The following is a 21145-nucleotide window of genomic DNA, read 5'->3' on the forward strand; positions in this document are numbered from 1 at the left end:
GACCCCACTTCCCACCAACCCCAATACCTCTCAAATACTCCCTTTTTGCTAGGTAGGTGCTCTTTTTTTCTGGGTAGTCTCGGAGGAAAACCCCATACATTTAGCAATCCAAAATGGCAAGAAGGGGGCTTTCCGATGACGAGGTATACAGGTACATGGACCAGTTGGATGAGTTCTTTTGGGAAGAATCATCCGTCGAATCTTTCGGGTCCGAATTTGAACCTGTAGAAAGCAGTGGTTCCCTGACCGATAGTGATGACGAGGCTATGGTCCCGGCTAGAGCCAGGCGTACCAGACCCCAAGTCGTTAGACCGCAGGTGGCGCAGGATCCGCCTTAAGGGCAGCAGGGTGGTGCTAGCGCTGTTGATAGTTTTCTTGGTGAGGCAGGCACCAGCAGCGCAGCATCTCCTGGACTTAGTGCCAGTGCTTCCGTAGACCCTGGCGAAGTGGTGAGCGTCAGCATGGAAGTTGAAACTGGTACGGTGGCAAGTGCAGTAGTACCCCCGTCGCAGCCACCAAGAAGAAGACGGGCCCGTAGTACCCATAGACTCCCAGAGGTGCTGGCACAACCAGATTGGCAATCCCCTGATTCCGCCGCACCCGTAGTGCCCCCTTTCACCGCCCAGTCTGGAGTCCAGGTGGCGACAGCTCATCTAGGAACGGCCCTAGAATTTTTGCAGCTGTTCATCACCCAGGTTCTCTTGGACTTAATTGTGGTTGAGACCAACCGTAAAGCCACACAATTCATCACCGAGCACCCGGAGAGCATGTATGCCCAGCCTTTCGGGTGGAAACCAGTCCAAGTTTCCGACATTAAAATCTTTTTGGCCCTTATCCTTCACTTGGGACTAATGAAACAGAATGTATTGCGGTCGTATTGGTCTACGAACCAAGTACATCATGTTCCCTTGTACCCTGCTGCCATGTCCAGGACACGATTTGAGTCCATCCTGCGCTTCCTGCACTTCAACGACGACGAAACCTGTCATGAAAGGGGAGACCCTGCTTATGACCGGCTCCACAAAATTCGGCCCCTCATAGACCACCTGTCCTCAACATTTGCAGATGCTTATATCCCTGAACAGAACATCTGCGTAGACGAGTCCCTCTTACGCTTTACCGGGCGCCTTGGCATCAAACAGTACATCCCAAGCAAGCGCGCCCGGTATGGGGTGAAACTGTATAAGCTCTGTGAAAGGGCCACAGGCTATACATGTCGTTTTAGGGTCTATGAGGGAAAAGACTCAAAATTGGAGCCGGTCGGATGCCCTGACTACCTGGGGAGCAGTGGAAAGGTTGTGTGGGACTTGGTGTCACCCTTGTTCCAGAAGGGGTACCATCTTTTTGTGGACAATTATTACACAAGTGTGGCCCACTTTCAGCACTTAAAGTTAGAAGGAATCCGATGCTGTGGCACTGCGCGGCCTAGTCGCCAGGGCTTCCCCCAACGGCTCGTTACCACTAGACTTGAACGGGGGCAGAGGGCCGCCTTGCGTACTGAAGACCTGCTCGCGGTGAAATGGAGGGACAAGAGGGACGTTTACTTTCTGTCCACCATTCACACAGACACGACAGTCCAAATTCAACGGGCAACTAAGGTCATTGAAAAGCCCCTTGTCGTCCACGAATATAATGTCAACATGGGAGGGGTGGACTTCAATGACCAGAGGTTAGCGCCCTATTTAATGACCCGGAAAACAAGACGCTGGTATAAGAAAGTGTCTTTTTATCTGATTCAATTGGCAGTTTACAACAGCTTTGTTCTCTACAGTAAGGCTGGGAGAACTGGATCTTTCCTCCAATTTCAGGAACAGATCATTCTGGACATCCTGTATCCAGGAGGTGCCAGGCCCCCCCCCCCCCAGATGCAACTAGCCGACTGCATGGTAGGCATTACGCCTATCAGATTCCGTGTGCCCCAGGTCAACGCATCCGAAGAAAACGTTTTCGTGTCTGCAGCAGGACTGGAAGAAGGAATGACACCAGTTTTTATTGTCCCCGCTGTCCTGACCAGCCTGGCCTATGCGTAGGGCCGTGTTTTGAGAGGTACCACGAGCAGGTACACTATTAGAACCTAGGGAACTCCAGACACAGGAGTAGGCACACACTCAGTGGTCTTTTGCACATTGTCGCAGGGAGAGGAGAGGTAAGCTTGAAGACCAAACGGGTAAGCATAAAAGTGGGAAGAAGGATCGGTTTCCATGCTTGATATTGCTGATCTGTCCTGGGTTGGCGATATAAGACGGCATGTTTGAATTTCCCTTGAGTGTGGACACCCCCGGTTTATACGTGATTTGGGCCTATGATGATGCTTTAATGCCACACAGAGTCATCTCTATTGGCAGGCATATTGCTGTATCCTACAGGCATAATGCTGTATACTAAAGTTCTGAGGCCCAGTCACATAAGTTGGTGGCTCACCCTGAGTGCAGGGTGGCACGGGGTGTCTCTCTCCTGAGGTTATCACTGCCATTGATGTGGAGGAAGATCTGCCATTGATGTGGAGCAAGGTATGTTTGCCGTTCATTTTTCCTTTCAGCCCAGAGTGCATTACTTGTATACCCAATATAAGGAGTATAGCAGAAACTCCTAATACTGGCCATACATGTAATGATTGCAGAGACCCTAAAATGCCAGGACAGACTCCACAAATGACCCCATTTTGGAAAGAGGACACCCTAAAGTATTATGTGAGGTGCACGGTGAGTTCATAAAAGATTTTAGTTTTTGTCACAAGTTAGCAGAATTTTTTTTTTTTTAACACAGTGTCATTTTCCGTTTACTTGTGACAAAAAATAAAATTTTCAATGAACTCACCATTACCCTCATGGAATACCTTGTTGTGTATTCTTTCCAAAATGGGGTCATTTGTGGGGTTTGTTAACTGTCCTGGCAAGTGGGCGGGGTGCTAAATTGTGAGCACCCCTGTAAAGCCTAAAGGTACTCATTGGACTCTGGGCCCCTTAGAGCAGTTAGGGTGCAAAAAAGTGCCACACATGTGGTATCGCCGTACTCGGGAGAAGTAGTACAATGTGTTTTGGGGTGTATTTTTACACATACCCATGCTGGGTGGGAGAAATACCTCTGTAAATGACAATCTTTTGATTTTTTTTTACACACAATTGTCCATTTACAGAGTTATTTATCCCACCCAGCATGGGTATGTGTAAAAATACACCCCAAAACACATTGTACTACTTCTCCCGAGTACGGCGATACCACATGTGTGGCACTTTTTTGCACCCTAACTGCGCTAAAGGGCCCAAAGTCCAATGAGCACCTTTAGGATTTCACAGGTCATTTTGCGGAATTTGATTTCCAGACTCCTCCTCACGGCTTAGGGCCCCTAAAATGCCAGGGCAGTATAGGAACCCCACAAATGACCCCATTTTAGAAAGAAGACACCCCAAGGTATTCCGTTAGGAGTATGGTGAGTTCATAGAAGATTTTTTTTTTTGTCAAAAGTTAGTGGAAAATGACACTTTGTGAAAAAAACAATAAAAATCAATTTTCCGCTAACTTTTGACAAAAAAAAAAAATCTTCTATGAACTCACCATACTCCTAACGGAATACCTTGGGGTGTCTTCTTTCTAAAATGGGGTCATTTGTGGGGTTCCTATACTGCCCTGGCATTTTAGTGGCCCTAAACCGTGAGGAGTAGTCTGGAAATCAAATTCCGCAAAATGACCTGTGAAATCCTAAAGGTACTCATTGGACTTTGGGCCCTTTAGCGCAGTTAGGGTGCACAAAAGTGCCACACATGTGGTATTGCCGTACTCGGGAGAAGTAGTACAATGTGTTTTGGGGTGTATTTTTACACATACCCATGCTGGGTGGGAGAAATACCTCTGTAAATGGACAATTGTGTGTAAAAAAAAAATAAAAAATTGTCATTTACAGAGATATTTCTCCCACCCAGCATGGGTATGTGTAAAAATATACCCCAAAACACATTATACTACTTCTCCTGAGTACGGCAATACCACATGTGTGGCACTTTTTTGCAGCCTAACTGCGCTAAGGGGTCCAAAGTCCAATGAGCACCTTTAGGCTTTACAGGGGTGCTTACAATTTAGCACCCCCCAAAATGTCAGGACAGTAAACACACCCCACAAATGACCCCATTTTGGAAAGTAGACACTTCAAGGTATTCAGAGAGGGGCATGGTGAGTCTGTGGCAGATTTCATTTTTTTTGTCGCAAGTTAGAAGAAATGGAAACTTTTTTTTTTTTTCTCACAAAGTGTCATTTTCCGCTTACTTGTGACAAAAAATAATATCTTCTATGAACTCACTATGCCTCTCAGTGAATACTTTGGGATGTCTTCTTTCCAAAATGGTGTCATTTGGGGGGTATTTATACTATCCTGGAATTCTAGCCCCTCATGAAACATGACAGGGGGTCAGAACAGTCATAGATGCTTGAAAATGGGAAAATTCACTTTTTGCACCATAGTTTGTAAACACCATAACTTTTACCCAAACCAATAAATATACGCCGAATGGGGTTTTTTTTATCCAAAACATGTTTGTCCACATTTTTCGTGCTGCATGTATACAGAAATTTTACTTTATTTGAAAACTGTCAGCACAGAAAGTTAAAAAAAATCATTTTTTTGCCAAAATTCATGTCTTTTTTGCTGAATATAATAAAAAGTAAAAATCGCAGGAGCAATCAAATAGCACCAAAAGAAAGCTTTATTAGTGACAAGAAAAGGAGCCAAAATTCATTTAGGTGGTAGGTTGTATGAGCGAGCAATAAACCGTGAAAGCTGCAGTGGTCTGAATGGAAAAAAAGTGGCCGGTCCTTAAGGGGTCGAAAGCCCTAGGTCCTCAAGTGGTTAAGCTGACACTCTAGGATTCTTCTTCCCCTCATTGAGCATTCTGTGCTGTGCTCTTGCAGTCATCTTTACAGGACGGCCACTCCTAGGGAGAGTAGCAGCAGTGCTAAACTTTCTCCACTTACAGACAATTAGTCTTACCGTAGTCTAATGAACTGCAAGGCTTTTGGAGATACTTTTATAACCCTTTCCAGCTTTATGCAAGCCAACAATTCTTAATCATAGGTCTTCTGAGGATTCTTTTCTGTGAAGCATCATTCACATCAGTCAATGCTTCTTGGGAAAAGTAAACCCCAAACTGGTGTGCGGTTTTGGTAGGAAAGGGCAGCTGTTACCAACACCTCCAATCTCATCTCATTGATTGGGCTCCAGCTGGCTGACACCTCACTCCAATTAGCTCTTGAAGATGTCATTAGTCTAGGGGTTCACATACTTTTTCCAACTGCACTGTGAATGTTTACATGGTATGTTCAATAAAAACATGGAAACATTTAATTATTTGTGTGGTATTAGTTTAAAGTGAACCTCCAGACTAAAAATGTACTCAGCAGCACTGAAAAAGTTTGTAGTTTCTTTAAAGAGAACCCGAGGTGTGTTTAAAGAATGTTATCTGCATACAGAGGCTGGATCTGCCTATACAGCCCAGCCTCTGTTGCTATCCCAACCCCCACTAAGGTCCCCCTGCACTCTGCAATCCCTCATAAATCACAGCCATGCTGTGAGGCTGTGTTTACATCTGTAGTGTCAGTCTCAGCTGCTCCCCCCCCCCTCCTGCATAGCTCCGGTCCCTGCCCCCGTCCCTTCTCTCCAATCAGCAGGGAGGGAAGGGAGGCAGACGGGGACAGGAGTTCTGCAGGAGGCGGGGAGAGCAGCAGACTGACACTATAGAGATAAACACAGGCAGCTCTGACAAGCTGTTTGTCAGCAGCGTGGCTGTGATTTATGACGGATTGCACAGTGCAGGGGGACCTTAGGGGGGTTTGGGATAGCAACAGAGGCTGGGCTGTATAGGCAGATCCAGCCTCTGTATGCAGATAACATTCTTCAAACCCACCTCGGGTTCTCTTTAACAGTTTCACAGCATCAGAACTTTGTTTTTCTTACCCAAGCCTCATTTTTAGCTGCACAGAAGCTAAGCTCCGCCCCATCAAATAAATCTGCCTGGGCATTTTTCCCTTGATGCTGTGCAAAGCACAATGGGATTTTTTAAAGTTCTCCTTCTGCTGTTTTGGCGCAATTTTGTTTTTTTAAATTTTGAATTTGATGTTTGAAGCCTAGCACGCGCAGCTGGGAGGGGTGATCAGGACACAGTACAGTTAGAACTGTGTCTCATGCTCCCTGTCACCTCCTTTCAACCAAAAAGATGACTGCCCCCATGAAATCACAAACATTTGCCTGTTCTTTTTAAAACACGGTGGGTAAGAGATGATATTACCTATCTATTTTAATTAACATAACTAATGTAACTTAAAGACAGTATGTTTGTTTAGGCTGAAGTCCCCCTTTAAGCAGACTGTGATTGTCTATTGTTGTGACTCTGATGAAGATCAGATCACATTTTATGACCAATTTGTGCAGAAATCCATATACTGTAGTTCCAAAGGGTTCACATACTTTTTTTGCTACTGTATATTACATCTTGTCAGTTAACCTAAAATAATCTACTGTAAATACTATATTTATACTATTATAACTCTTTTTCTGTATCTATACAGCAAATGTATTGGTTACCTCAGCAACTGCAATTTCCCTCACACACTGCACTGTCTGAGAAACCTTCCTAACTCCTCCTACTTAAGAAATCACTAAATAGTGCAGACTCCTTCTTAAACTTTTCTTAAGATGTCTGAGACCGTTCTGCACAAATTTCTAAAAACCTACCGATATTTTTTCTCAGACACTCTTGATAAATGTCCCCCTATGTTTCTCTGCTGTGTAAAATTTAAATAGGAACACAATGGAATACAGTAATTTGCAGTCATATCGGGAGGTAGGAGGTGCCCAAAAAAGTATAAAATATTTAAAAGCATTTTAAAATGTACTGTGCGCTTACCTCTCTAAATATTTTCAGTGTGTGTTAGGTTTGAAGTTCAGGCAGGGCAGACCTTTATATAATAGAGCCATGCTGTTATAATACATAGAAAATGTGGAATGTGGCTTGGCATTGTCTTGCTGAAACAAAAATAATTCAGTTTGATTCACTCTTCTTTAAGTTTAATGTGCGTTATGCAAATTGCGTAAAGCACACCACATATGAGAGCAATAGGGTTAATAAAAAGCTACTGTATATTGAACTGCAAAACCATTAATAATCAAGGAAGTCTCAGAGGATAGGCCATACCCTGCAGCTCTGGAAGTCTGTTTATGGGGAATGGGTTGCATGCCATAACAATATCCCTAATGAAGCCAGACATGCTGTAACTCGTTTTCAAATACCTTTTCCCATTCCATGTAATCCCCAATGAAAGATCACTTAATGATTTTTTAGCTCCTGTAATATTGCACTTGCAGAAGGTGATTGTACAATTCCTAACTGTGGTAACTTATCACAGGCATAATCTGTGGCTACTTGTGATATCTTTATTATCTTTGGATCTGTCAGATAAGTGAGCTCTCTCTGCGATCATATTTTCAACTAATTTTCAGGCATTAGCCAGATTGCTGACCAAGGACCTGTGCATTCTTTTTTTCTGCAATTCCCTATCAAAATCTCCCGCCTGAGGCTTATATTAAGTTTTAATATCCCCATTGCTCTATCAGTCCTTTAGTGTCTGAGCTATGCACAATCTTAAAGTGCACTGCCATTGGGTTCAATTTCTTTTTGTCCGCATTTTTATTCTTAACTCAAAATCTAAAGGATACCCGAGGTGACATGATGAGATAGACATGTGTTTGCACAGTGCCTAGCACACAAATAACTATGTTGTGTTCCTTTTTTTATTTCTCTGCTGAAAGAGTTAAACATCAGGTATTACGAGTCAGGACTGGGTCAGACTACCGTGTGACCCTCACTGATAATAAATTGCAACTATAAAACACTTTCCTACCAGAAAATGGCTTCTGAGAGCAGGAAAGAGATAAAAAGGGTCAATATTTCATAGATTTTTCCCCTGGCATACTTCAATGAATGTGTCATTGAGTAAAAACCATAAAACAGTAAAAACTTAAAAAGTAGATTTAAATCTAAAATAAAACTGTGGAATAGCTTAAAGTCATTTTTTAGGAGAAAGAGGATAGGCACAATTGTTTGTTTCACTCAATTATTTTCACCTCTGGTGTCCTTAAAGGACCCTAATTTGATGATAAAGCTAGGAATATTCATTAGCTCCATGCTCCCTTTGTTTTTGTGGTATTGCAATAGTAGTGTTGTTCAAGGTGAGACGAGCATGATTCATTTGAGATAGATATCCCCTTATAGATTCCATTTGAAAATATCAGATAGGCAAGGCCTGAAAAGGGACTGTAGACCATGCATTAAAGCATTGAGGGTCAGCCATATTAGCCAAGGAAAAAAACAACACTTATATAAGTAGATAAATACTTGTTCTACTTACCGTATATACTCGCAAGCAAGCCGAATTTTTGACCCCCCAAAAGTGGGCCAAAAGTTGGGGGGTCGGCTTGCTTGCGAGTCATGTGTGGGTGGGTGGGTGGATAGGTGCTGTCCCTCCCCGCTCCCCCCGCGGCCACCGCTGCTATTACCTTAGGCGGCGCCGCTGCCTCTATCCCCATCCTCCTCCGGTAACTCATTCACAGCAGCGCGCCCCCCGCTGCTGTGATGACGCAGGAAACCATAGAGAGCGGTTCCCATAGTAACGGCATCACGCTACAGGAAGCCGCTCTCTATGGTTTCCTCGTCATCACAGCAGCGAGAGGCGCGCTGCTGTGAATGAGTTACTACCGGAGGAGGACGGGGATAGAGGAAGCGGCGCCGCCTGAGGTAATAGCAGCAGCGGCGGCCGCAGGGGGAGCGGGGAGGGACAGCACCTACCCACCCATACTGGGGCATTATGCTAGCTATATGGGGCACTATACTAGCTATAATGGGGCACTATACTAGCTATACTGGGGGCACTATACTAGCTATACTGGGGGCACTATACTAGCTATACTGGGGGCACTATACTAGCTATACTGGGGGCACTATACTAGCTATACTGGGGGCACTATACTAGCTATACTGGGGGCACTATACTAGCTATAATGGGGCACTATACTAGCTATAATGGGGCACTATACTAGCTATACTGGGGCACTATACTAGCTATACTGGGGGCACTATACTAGCTATACTGGGGGCACTATACTAGCTATACTGGGGGCACTATACTAACTATACTGAGCACTATACTAGCTAAACTGGGGCACTTCACTAGCTATACTGAGCACTATACTAGCTATACTGAGCACTATACTAGCTATACTGAGCACTATACTAGCTATACTGGGGCATTTTACTAGCTATACTGAGTACTACCTACCTATACTGAGCACTATACTAGCTAAACTGGGGCACTTCACTAGCTATAATGAGCACTATACTAGCTATACTGAGCACTATACTAGCTATAATGAGCACTATACTAGCTATACTGGGGCATTTTACTTGCTATACTGAGCACTACCTACCTATACTGGGCACTATACTAGCTATACTGGGACATACTGGGGGGATCACGCGGCCAGCGTTTCCTACCCCGGCTTACATGAGGGTCAATCATTTTTTCCTGTTTTTTGGGGTAAAAGTGGGGGGGTCGGCTTACATGCGGGTCGGCTTGCTTGCGAGTATATACGGTACTTAACATATGTATTGTACTGTCCACATTTTGATTTCAGTGAATTTTATATAGTAAACAAACTGAAAACGATTCCAGACATTTTCCATCTTTACTGCCTCTGACTGAAGCCAATCTTATATCTATCTAATGTCCTCCCTCTTTTTTTCTCCTATGCCTGAAATGGTGTATGCATTGCCCTCCCTCCTCCTCTCCACTAGCTGTCAATGCCTCTTTAAGTGTGTCCTCTAACATACTTGTGTACTTCTGTGCATTTTCTGTCAATGTGTATCAGTCTGTAACATTTATGTGTTACAATTTAGTAGTCAAGTTTCAAATTACAGGTAGTCCCTGACTTACAAACGACCCGCCGAAACGAACGGCATGGATTCTGTGTTTTCATGGGAACAAGTCAAAAAAAAACATTTTTTAAATTGGACTTGTAGTTTTTGAGAAAATCGATTTTAAAAAATTCAAAGAAAAAATGGCTTTTAAACTTGTATAAGCAGGTGCAGAGGGCAGATGTGACACAGAGAGGGACACTGGAAGCACAGGGGGGCACAGAGGATGTACAGGGGACAGAGATGGCACAATGTTCCGACTTAAGAACAGATTCAGGTTAAGAACAAACCTACAGTCCCCATCTCGTTCTTTAACCAGGGACTACCTGTATAACAAGTGCCTATTTATTAAAGATTTATTTTAAGCGGCATTGTAGAGTCCACTGTAAGTGAATGATTTACAGATGTATTTTTGTTGTTGCAGGTCTTTAGAAGAACTTGGTTTTACAAGTGAAGAAGTTTTTGTTTTCAGAGAATGAACATTCCTGTAATAAGATGTAGGTTACATAATCTATGCATCGTTTGTCATTATGCACAATAGCTGCTGACTAAATATCAGATCTACAGCTATCTGCTTGTATCCAGGCACAATTTTCTCAGATAAAAGAAAAGGAATATGTGAAATACAAATTGTGCTCATACTAGGAATTGGATTTAAATCAAACCTGTTTTTCTTTCCTTCTGTAATGGAGATGAGAATCAGTCTTCATGTGACAGTCCATACTAAAGTGCTCCAGATTCATTGCATTCCTGTAGGAAAAGATCACAGCCTCAGAAGATCTATTTTATTTTTACATCACAAACTGACCCACTACTCAGTGCATATTATAGACCAATGTCTATATAATTTTTAGCAGAAAAGCTTTTGACATTGGTGAAACAAGCAGCCGGTCAAATGAACCGGCCCTAAGTATCTGAATGCAGAAAAATAAAAAGCGGACACAGGCAGGTTCTCTACGCACATACAAATGTGTATCTCATCATGCCACATGTCAGTTCAGGTTTGTTTTAAACATGGACTTCAACTATGAGGAAATATTAGCAAATCTTAACTTTTTCAACCAAAATAGAAGTTTTAATTGTTTAGACATCTACTGTAAACTGTTTCACTTTACAAAGAGGTACGGTTGCATAATTGTACCTACAATATTATGGAAACGTTTTAGGCAGGTTTCAAAAAATTCCATAAACTAAGAATGATTTCACAAACAGAAATGTTCATAGTTTATTTTTATCAGTTAACAATGCAAAGTGAATGAACATTTGCCATGGTACCTCTCTCCAACCCTTTGGCAAACAAAATGCCTGCTGCAACAGCCAGATATGTCTTCTCTTGATTCTTCAGTCCAGAGCACGTTCTGCCATCTTTGTGTTCCTCAGTTCTTTTGTTTTTCAGGCATGGTTGACTTGCTTGGCCTTGTTTTCTTGTCAGAAGCATGACTTTTTGGCTGCAGTTCTTCCATGAAAACCTCTTAGAGCCACACTTCTCTGTACAATAGATCCCATAGGTTTTTGGCAGTTCTGAGCGTGTAGCTTTGTTGAACATTTTACAATTTCAAAGTTCAGTAAGGCTGAGGTCTATTATCTGCCACACAAAGATTCATTGGCCACTGTGTCTATGATCCTCAGTGTTGCTCATGTATTTGTGCTTCTTCAAAATAGCTTGTTTAGCAAATCTTGGAAACCTCCTCTGTTTTTGAATTTTGAGAAATCCTGCTTATGTAGTATGATATAGTCCCTGTGACTGTTGAGGGGGGTGCTGTGGTGGCCCACTCCTCCTCCCTTTCCTCTTGCGCATCATAGCTGTGCAAATATATGTTCCTTCTCTTGTTGCATCAGTTCTCCTCTTCCTCCTGGCTCACTCTATGCTGTTCCCCTCTGGTGCCCAATCACATGACATGGAGCCAGGCATGCAGCAGAGTGAGTGACTACCGAGAAGAACAGGATATTGGATGGGAGGAGAGCAAGTGTGTATATATATATATATATATATATATATATATATATATATATATATATATATATATATATATATATATATATATATATATATATATATATATATATATATATATATATATATATATATATATATACACACACATACAGAGCTCCGCTGCTCTCTGCAAGAGGAGTGAAGGGGACTTTTTATGGCAGGGGGCCTCATGATTGTTGTTGTTTGAGGTCCTGGAGGGTTATAGTTATGCCCCTATTCTTGCTGATGTGTAATTCCTCTGACAAGAAACAGTCTTCTACAACCTCACCTTGGTAACAGAGCTTGGCTGAGCCTCATTCCATTTTTGGCCTCCTGCATAGCTGTTTTTTATATATGCAGTTATACAGCGCTACACAATCTACTGTAGGAACACAAATGCTACCAATTCATCAGCAATCCATATGCAGTAATGTAACACAGCTAAGTTAATCTAATGTTCAACAAGAATAAGTCCACGGGGATTGTGCCCATGAATTGGAAATATATAAACAATAATATAGCGCAACACAGTCCACTGAATAGTTCTTGTTGTTCCACTCCAACTCAGTGTTTAATACTCCGCTGCATCCCACTTGCTGGGCTATTATATTCACTACACCTCCACCACACCCGAGTATGGAAAGGGACTCACCCTTTACTAAGACCTTCACTCAGGTCTTAGTCAGACACTGGGGTTATTCCCGGGTCACCCCCGACCACTGCGATCAGATTAGATGGTTCCTGACTTCTATTCTCATGGGCTCTCTCGTGGCAGCCGTTCTGTGAACTGACCCTCTATTGAGGGAGCCCACCAGCGGCCATCAATGCGGGGGGGAGCCCGTTAAAAAACTCATGCTGATGTTTTATGCGGAAAATTGTAAGTGCAATAAATTTTAGTAGTTTTAACAGTTTTTACGGTATTACGCTATGTGGAGTTTTTATTTGGAGGTTACATCTGACAAAAGCCCATGAGAATAGAAGTCAGGAACTATCTAATCTGATTGCAGTGGTCGGGGGTGACCCGGGAATAACCCCAGTGTCTGACTAAGACCTGAGTGAAGGTCTTAGTAAAGGGTGAGTCCCTTTCCATACTCTGGTGTGGTGGAGGTGTAGTGGATATAATAGCCCAGCAAGTGGGATGCAGCGGAGTATTAAACACTGAGTTGGAGTGGAACAACAAGAACTATTCAGTGGACTGTGTTGCGCTATATTATTGTTTATATATTTCCAATTCATGGGCACAATCCCCGTGGACTTATTCTTGTTGAACATTAGATTAACTTAGCTGTGTTACATTACTGCATATGGATTGCTGATGAATTGGTAGCATTTGTGTTCCTACAGTAGATTGTGTAGCGCTGTATAACTGCATATATTATTCTACCTTATTTAAATATTGGCGCACTGCCTGTGGGTTCACATCTTTGTTACAAATTGGTTGTGTCATATCATATCTAGTTGTAGGTGGATTGCCAAACATATTAGACTGAAATATATATTTATGTTTTTGCGCACTAACAAATATTTGATAGCTGTTTTTTAGTTTAAGTTAATAATCGTTTTTTAACCCACATATGAAGAATAATGGACAGGGGCATAATAATACACCTGACTATAATCCTATCCATGACTTTATGCAAGTGCACCTATAATGGCCCATTCTCACGGGCAGTAAAAGTGGCCTGTCGCCAGCACACGTGAGCGTGTGGGCGACAGGCCGGCGACAGCTCCTCGCCAGGTCCCTCCGCGTACACACGCGGAAGAGGGACCAGCGGCGCGACGGAAGCTGTCGCCGACGTTCCTCCTCCGCTCGCCGGAAGCTCTGCGTACCTCAATGGAGGTTGCTGTCGCTAGTCCGCGTACTCACGCGGACTAGCGACAGCTGCGGCGGAGTTGCGGCGGTGACTGTCGCCAGGCAATTGAACATTTCAATCGCCTGGCGACTTCAGCGACGGGCGACAGTTCGGGGTGCGTGCCCGTTCCGGGCGACAGTTCGGGGTGCGCGCGGCCCATACTCACGGGCGTTGCGGCGACAATTGTCCCTCGTGAGTATGGGCCATAAGAATTGATGTTGCCTTGAAAGCAAATTGTAGTCACAACAATTATTGATTTGATTTCGATTTTTCTTGTTAGTTCACTTTGCATTTTGTAATTTGATTAAAGAAAATATACAATCAGAATTTACATTTGTGAATGCATCCTTGTTTTAGCACATGTTCTCACAGCTGCCTAAAACTTTAGTATTTAGTACTATGACTGTGCACAAGTTTATTTTGTCATTGGATTGATAAAAAAAAAATGTATAAAACTGTGATTAAGTAATTAGTGAGCACTCAGAGCTGAATCACATGGGCATTAGTAAACAACAAAATAGAGAATTTTAGCGGCAGCAAATGCTTAAAAATTACCAGTTAATCTCCCTGCTGTTCAATTTCTGCTGAATTTTTGTACCAAAAGTGGTGCAATTTTTTTAAGTGTTTGTTTATTTTGTAAGCATTTTTGTGGACCCCTTGCAAGTTACGGTCTTGCAAGCTGTCCACAAGTATCCATACAATGTAAAACAAAAAGCAGTTTAACACCTCCACGACTGCATAACGCAGATAGGCGTCGAAGGTGGCAACCCCAGGACCGCCTAACGCCAAAAGGCATTAAGTTCTGGGGCGTGGGTTTTGCAGTTCCACTCAGTCATCGGTCTACCAGCGGCGATCGCCGCTAGCAGACTGTACTATTTACATTGTACAGCGCTGTGATCTGCGGCAGCGCTGTACTGGGGACAGCCGTGTCACATGGCTGTCCCCTGGAGAGGCTCAGAGAGCAATCGGCTCTCATAGGCTGATGCCTTTGAGAGCTGATCACTGTGATTGGTTCACGGGGGGATGGAGGGATCAGGGATAAAAAATAAAAAAAAATTAATAAAAAAGCTGCAGCAGCGATCAGAGCCCACCAACAGAAAGGGGGGGGAGGGGAGACACTCAATTGTGTGCTCAGTTTTATGGCTCTGCAGCCAGCTATTAAAGCTGCAGAGCACTTATTTGTAAAAAAAAAAAAAAAAAAAAATAGCCTGGTCACTAGGGGGGTAAAACCTGTGGTCCTTAAGTGGTAAGGAAAAAATTTTTTTGTTTCTTTTAAATTAAATATTTGCTGCTATGGGCATTATTGCTGCCCACTGCATTCTTTTTACACTTTACATTTTTTATATTGGATCCAATACAGATATTTGTATTGCATCCAACACCAGGGGGGGGCGGCATGCAGCGTCATCACAGGGACACACCAGGGGAAATGTGATCGCTGAGGGACAGGAAGTGGCGAACAACAGAGAAGAGATCACCGGGGATTGTCAAGAAGACACTGGGGATGCTCTTGTAGGGAAGGCTTGGAGGTACATGCAAGGGATTCCGTACGCCAGTGATGCAACTGGTGAGTATGGGGAACTTGTGGATAGGGCTGCACGATTTTAGGGGAAAATCGAAATTGCGATTTTTCTCTCAGAAATCGCAATTTCAATTTTCCCCAGTTTTTTTCAAATCCTGCTTTTTGCACTTGAGGGGGGGGGGGGGGGTTGTTCACGGACCGCAATGCCCGGTCCGCTGTCTGTAACTTGCTTCTGGCCCCGCTGGTGCGCTGATTGGCCAGAAGCAGTGAATATGCATAAGTGTTAATGAGCGGGCTGGGGGGGCGGATCCACTTGAGCGAGCTGCGGGCACATGCAGCATTACTAATCACTGGCTAGCGATGGAATGACGGCAGCGGTAGGCGGAGCTGTATGCTCTGTACAGCTCCGCCTACCGCTGCCATCATTCCATCGCTAGCCAGTGATTAGTAATGCTGTATGTGCCCGGCCGCTCTCTCGAGTGGATCCGCCCCCCGCTCATTAACACTTATGCATATTCACTGCTTCTGGCCAATCCGCGCACAGCGGGGCCAGAAGCAGTGATCCTCAACACTAGCGGCTTAACTAACAACATTAAGCTCGACTGAGATTTTCAGCTTGTGCTGCAAGGAGGGCACGTCTGAGTCCAGCGCTAGTACCAGACTGGTACTATCTGCGCTTGACTCAGACGTGCCCTCCTTGCAGCACAAGCTGAAAATCTCAGTCGAGCTTAATGTTGTTAGTTAAGCCGCTAGTGTTGAGGATCACTGCTTCTGGCCCCGCTGTGCGCGGATTGGCCAGAAGCAGTGAATATGCATAAGTGTTAATGAGCGGGGGGCGGATCCACTCGAGAGAGCGGCCGGGCACATACAGCATTACTAATCACTGGCTAGCGATGGAATGATGGCAGCGGTAGGCAGAGCTGTACAGAGCATACAGCTCCGCCTACCGCTGCCGTCATTCCATCGCTAGCCAGTGATTAGTAATGCTGCATGTGCCCGCCGCTCGCTCGAGTGGATCCGCCCCCCCCGCCCGCTCATTAACACTTATATTCACTGCTTCTGGCCAATCAGCGCACAGCGGGGCCAGAAGCAAGTTAGACAGCGGACCGAAAAACCGAAGGCACTGACGATCAGCAGATCGTCTTGCCTCGAACCGCGGTTTCGGTTTTGAACCGAAAAACCGTGCAGCCCTACTTGTGGATGAGCCTGACTCATCCAAACCATTACTAGCTATAGGTTGTTTTTTTATGGTTAAATAGATTGGTGCGTTTTTGTCATCCAGAAGGCATTGTGATCACAAGAATCTAGCCCAGTAAATGCTAGCCAGATACCTGCAATGCTATCCAAATACCAGCAAATAGCTGCATTCCTGGTTAGTCCTCTTAAGGCGTATCTAATATAAATGGACACAACTTATATGGAGCTTCTTCCAGAATCAGAATCCTTTATTTTGCCAAGTACAAACATGGGTTGTACACGGAATTGGTTTTGGCTCATACCGGTTCTGGAAGGATGGGGGGATAATGTCCGAAACCCAAGAGCTGGGACTGCCATACTACGGTGCCACCAGTCGTTCCAGCTCCCTGTAGTCCATCTGCTCTTTCAATATTCTCCCATTTCGCTCCGTTGTGCTGCTGTCTGTGCATGCATGGTTCCTGCCACGTGCATCACCCAATCACAGTGGTTAAGGATGTAACTGTGCTTGCGCAGAACACTCCCATCTACGGAAGCACAATAGAGGAGGCGCACAGCCCGGAACAATGCACACGTAGTGGCCCACAACCCAGCTGAATTACAGACTTCACAGCAGAACAATGGAGGGCACAGAACATCAAGGCAGCAGATTTACTATGGGGGGCTGGAGGAAGCCCCAGGAAAGTAAAAATTATTTTCTCCCATTTTGTCTCCAATTTACTTTAAGATCCCCGGAGTTGATAAGCATGTGGTGCCCATTAAAGAGAACCTGAGGTGGAATTTTTAAATCTTAATAGGACCCAGAGGCATGTCATGTGCACAGTGACATGCCTCTGTGTCCTTCTTTCGCCGATACTAGTCCCCCCCCCCCCCCCCCCTATGGCTCTGCTGTCCCCCATGAAAATATCGCCAGGCTAGCAACAATCTGCTTTTAACTAGCCGTCTGTTTACCTGAGGCTTGTCAATCAGCCTCCTCCACATTGCCGCCTCCATTAGGCCTCATTCACACCTAAAATCGAAAATGCAAATGCATGGGGCCCCAATGTTAAACTTGCACCGGGGCCCATAGCGCCTTAGTTACGCCACTGCCTATTAAGATTTAAAAATTCTGCCTCAGGTTCTCTTTAATTACTGAGGACAATTACTGTATATCCATGAGGCTTAGAGGAAGTCTCAAGTAACGTAGATATACTGTTCTCAGAACTTTGTGAGGTTAAAGGAATACTATCAATGCCCAAGTGTTATAAAATGACAATGTACAAATAATGTCTAAGTAGCTGTGTAAACCTTTTCCTATTTTTCATGTTAAATATCAGAGGCAAAAGCTTTAATTAACTGTGTGTAGGGTTTAGCTCTATTGGGACAAATCATTTGCAAAGGGGTGTCTGTTTCAGTGCATAGCCAGTGTTGTTTTTTGCATATCAGACTACAGAGTATTTTTCCCTGAAATCCCCAAAAATATATGAAAAGCTGTGCTGTCACAGACAATTACATTTCCTCTGCTCTCTTGCAGACAGCTCAGAAACATGCAGCTTCTTCTGAGAGCTCTCTGACACCGTTACACAGAGTTAACTACACTGTGAGGGAAACTCCCCTCATTAACTCTCCCGTCAGAAATGAGCAGACAGTGCCCTTAGTTCAGAGTGAAAGGAATTTTGTTACAGTAAACAAGAGATAAGCAAATGAAATGTATACTTCATTATTTACCAGCACTTCAGCAACTCTCTCAAACTCAGGTTAAAAAAACACGTTAATAGATAGTATCCCTTTAAGCTGATACCAGCTAATTGATAATGAGCTGTTATATTTGATTGGCTCAATTTCTTTCTTATCCTTCACCAGTGGAAATTAGTGTGTTAGATTTTTTGGTCATCACTAGGCAGGAAAGATTGGAACTGTGTTTTCTTGCAGTGGCGCAGTAGAAATGTGCCCATATGGGAAAGCAGCAGTGATTTATTCATGAACGCTAATGGTTTATATATTGTGCAGACCATAATGAAGCTTGAAGCTATGACTTGCACTCTACAGGGAGGGGAACATTTACTTTTACAAACTTCTTACAATGGCCTCAATTCTGGTAGCTATGTATGGTAAATATTTTTTTGTCTGTAAAATGGCTCATGCGGAATTTCAGTGATAAGCATGCAGTAAATAAAAGTAGCCTTTAATTGTCTTCCATTAGTTAGGATAGTTTTTGGAAGATGTTTTTTGTAGGGAGAAGAATGTGTATTTGATTATGTAGCAACCTATGGAAAGTATATTTATAGGCATCCCCCTATTAAAAAAAATCCTGTAAATATTTGGAGTTTTATTTCTAATATTCTTTTCTATTAAGCAGCCTGAGTAGGAATTCTATTAAAACAGCATAGGAACTCCACAAAAAACTGCAAAATGCATACAAATTTACTTTACCACCAGGTACAGGCAGGTTTTAAACTGATCAATAAATGATGTGCTAACATGACCCCAAATTTCCATGAGAATATTGATTTTCGGTAAAATTAATGCAAATTATCGTACAAATTACCACATAATTTATTGCATGCTGTAAAACATGACTAAAATCTACCAAAATTGATAAATGTCATTACCGCATGCTGGAAATTACTGTACATGTGGTAATTTGCTCAAATACCCTACTAGAATTGAGGCCAATGTCTTCTTTTCTGATAATGGTGATATTTTTTTCTTAACCTAATGTACTTTGGCAAGAAAAATGTAAACTGCAGCACTCAGGAACTGGTAAGGTGTTTATCGATGTTCGATACCTGAGGTCAATAATTAGATCAAATTCAATTAAGTTTTTTATATGGTGTTGTTTTTTAAATGATGTAATATAGTGCTATATTAATAATACTTTCTTGTTGTTTTTAATGCTGTTTATGTAATAATCTAAGGTCTGTTATTTATTCAATAAAAATTAGATTGAAAAATGTTGGTCTGTTATTTAACTTTCTGAACAGTGCCATGAGGTAAATTGTATGTTGTTTGTGAACCATTCTATTTTCAGATACTGCATGTTGCATTAAGGAAAAAGTGTATTTGTCTAAATTACATGTTGCGTTCCTTAGTCAAGTGTCTTCAGTGCCCAGTGTAATTGAAGTTAATGACTAAAGGGCAGACACCATAGAAAAACCAGTATTCCATGCACTTATCTACAACCTGCTCATCCACAAATTTTGTCATGTCTGCTAGGCATCTGTGGAACGGGAGATTCAAATTTAGAGGGACTCCAATGTGTACCTTGTTGTTCCAAGTCTGGCTTGTAGATGTAATATTGTATAAACTGTATTGGTGGGAGATGAAGTAAACTTTTGGAGCACTTGGAAAGAAAAGACAAAATTTAAAGAGTAACTTAAAAAACAGCCCCAATCAGTCATTTTTTTTTTTTTACTTCCTCTCTTCGAGCCCAATACCCACTATTCCCTCATTATACTTTCTTGGACTCCCAAAGTTACAGAGTCTGGGTCTCTGTATGCTTTTGTAGGGGGCCCACTGCATCAGCCCAGCTCTGGGATAAGACTTTCTGCTTGCGCCTACTTATCTCCCCTCCTGTTAACTGGAGTAGAGGTATCTGGTACTGTTGTAACCCGATGTATCCGTTAGCACCAAGCTCCGGCTGAGTGGAATCCACCAGACACTGATGCAATTATCAAAGATTTATTCGTGACCTAACGGTGGTCACGGTAGTTGCAATCAACCAAAAACACTTCAATGTCTCAATACACCTCCCTTGCACATCAAAGGTAAAAAATAAACAATACTCTAGTCTTCACAACCGGTGCACTGGTAAAAGATGCAGAATAAAAAGGTTAGTTACATACAGAATATCAGTCCATCAAACGAAGTTGCGATCACAATCCTGCCCTCCCAACAGGAGCCTAGGATTTCCCTAAAAAAAAAGCAGGAAATAGTGCAATACTGCCTTTTAAAAACACCACGTGCTTCACTCCAACAGTTTGTGCAAGTAGAAGCCTTCACCCAGGACCATAGGAAAGTAAGGGGGATCTTTATGCCCCCTATGTGAGTCTCACTCACCAGATTGTTTCTTGAGTGTTATGCATACAAGCCCTCCTTCCTGGGCAACAACAGCAGCCGTAACCACCTTCAAACACAAAGCGGAACTCGCATAGTGTAAAAAAACTTTAAGATTTATTGCTAAAATCCTTAAAAGATCTGCGTACCAGATTGATGATCATACAAGCGTTTTCTATGTGTGCCAGCACCGCCGCGGTCGGATCTTCGCTGCACGCCACAGTCCCCGCTCTGATCAATTCCCCCTTCCGTCCTGTGTGACTCCTAGCTCCGCCCTACGCGTTTCGTCATTCGACTCATCAGGGGCACCTGATGAGTCGAATGACGAAACGCGTAGGGCGGAGCTAGGAGTCACGCAGGACAGAAGGGGGAATTGATCAGAGCGGGGACTGTGGCGTGCATCGGAGATCCGACCGCGGCGGTGCTGGCACACATAGAAAACGCTTGTATGATCATCAATCTGGTACGCAGATCTTTTAAGGATTTTAGCAATAAATCTTAAAGTTTTTTTACACTATGCGAGTTCCGCTTTGTGTTTGAAGGTGGTTACGGCTGCTGTTGTTGCCCAGGAAGGAGGGCTTGTATGCATAACACTCAAGAAACAATCTGG

The 21145-nt window shown here is 43.3% G+C and overlaps 1 protein-coding gene across 6 annotated transcripts in view; it reads left to right on the top strand.

Annotated features, from left to right (window-relative positions):
• Positions 1–21145, top strand: part of MRAP2 (melanocortin 2 receptor accessory protein 2) — a 452653-nt gene that overhangs the window by 203074 nt on the left and 228434 nt on the right. The window contains exon 16 of one of the 6 annotated variants that reach the window (XM_068281588.1): positions 10381–11922. The exons of the other annotated variants lie outside the window; for them this stretch is intronic. Within the exon in view, the coding sequence (XP_068137689.1) occupies positions 10381–10435 (55 nt within the window). The 3' untranslated portion in view covers positions 10436–11922. Of the gene's footprint in view, positions 1–10380; positions 11923–21145 lie in introns of those variants that run through there. 6 annotated transcript variants of the gene reach the window in all.

This window comes from Hyperolius riggenbachi, chromosome 4 (assembly GCF_040937935.1).
Source record: "Hyperolius riggenbachi isolate aHypRig1 chromosome 4, aHypRig1.pri, whole genome shotgun sequence".
Lineage (NCBI taxonomy): Eukaryota > Metazoa > Chordata > Amphibia > Anura > Hyperoliidae > Hyperolius > Hyperolius riggenbachi.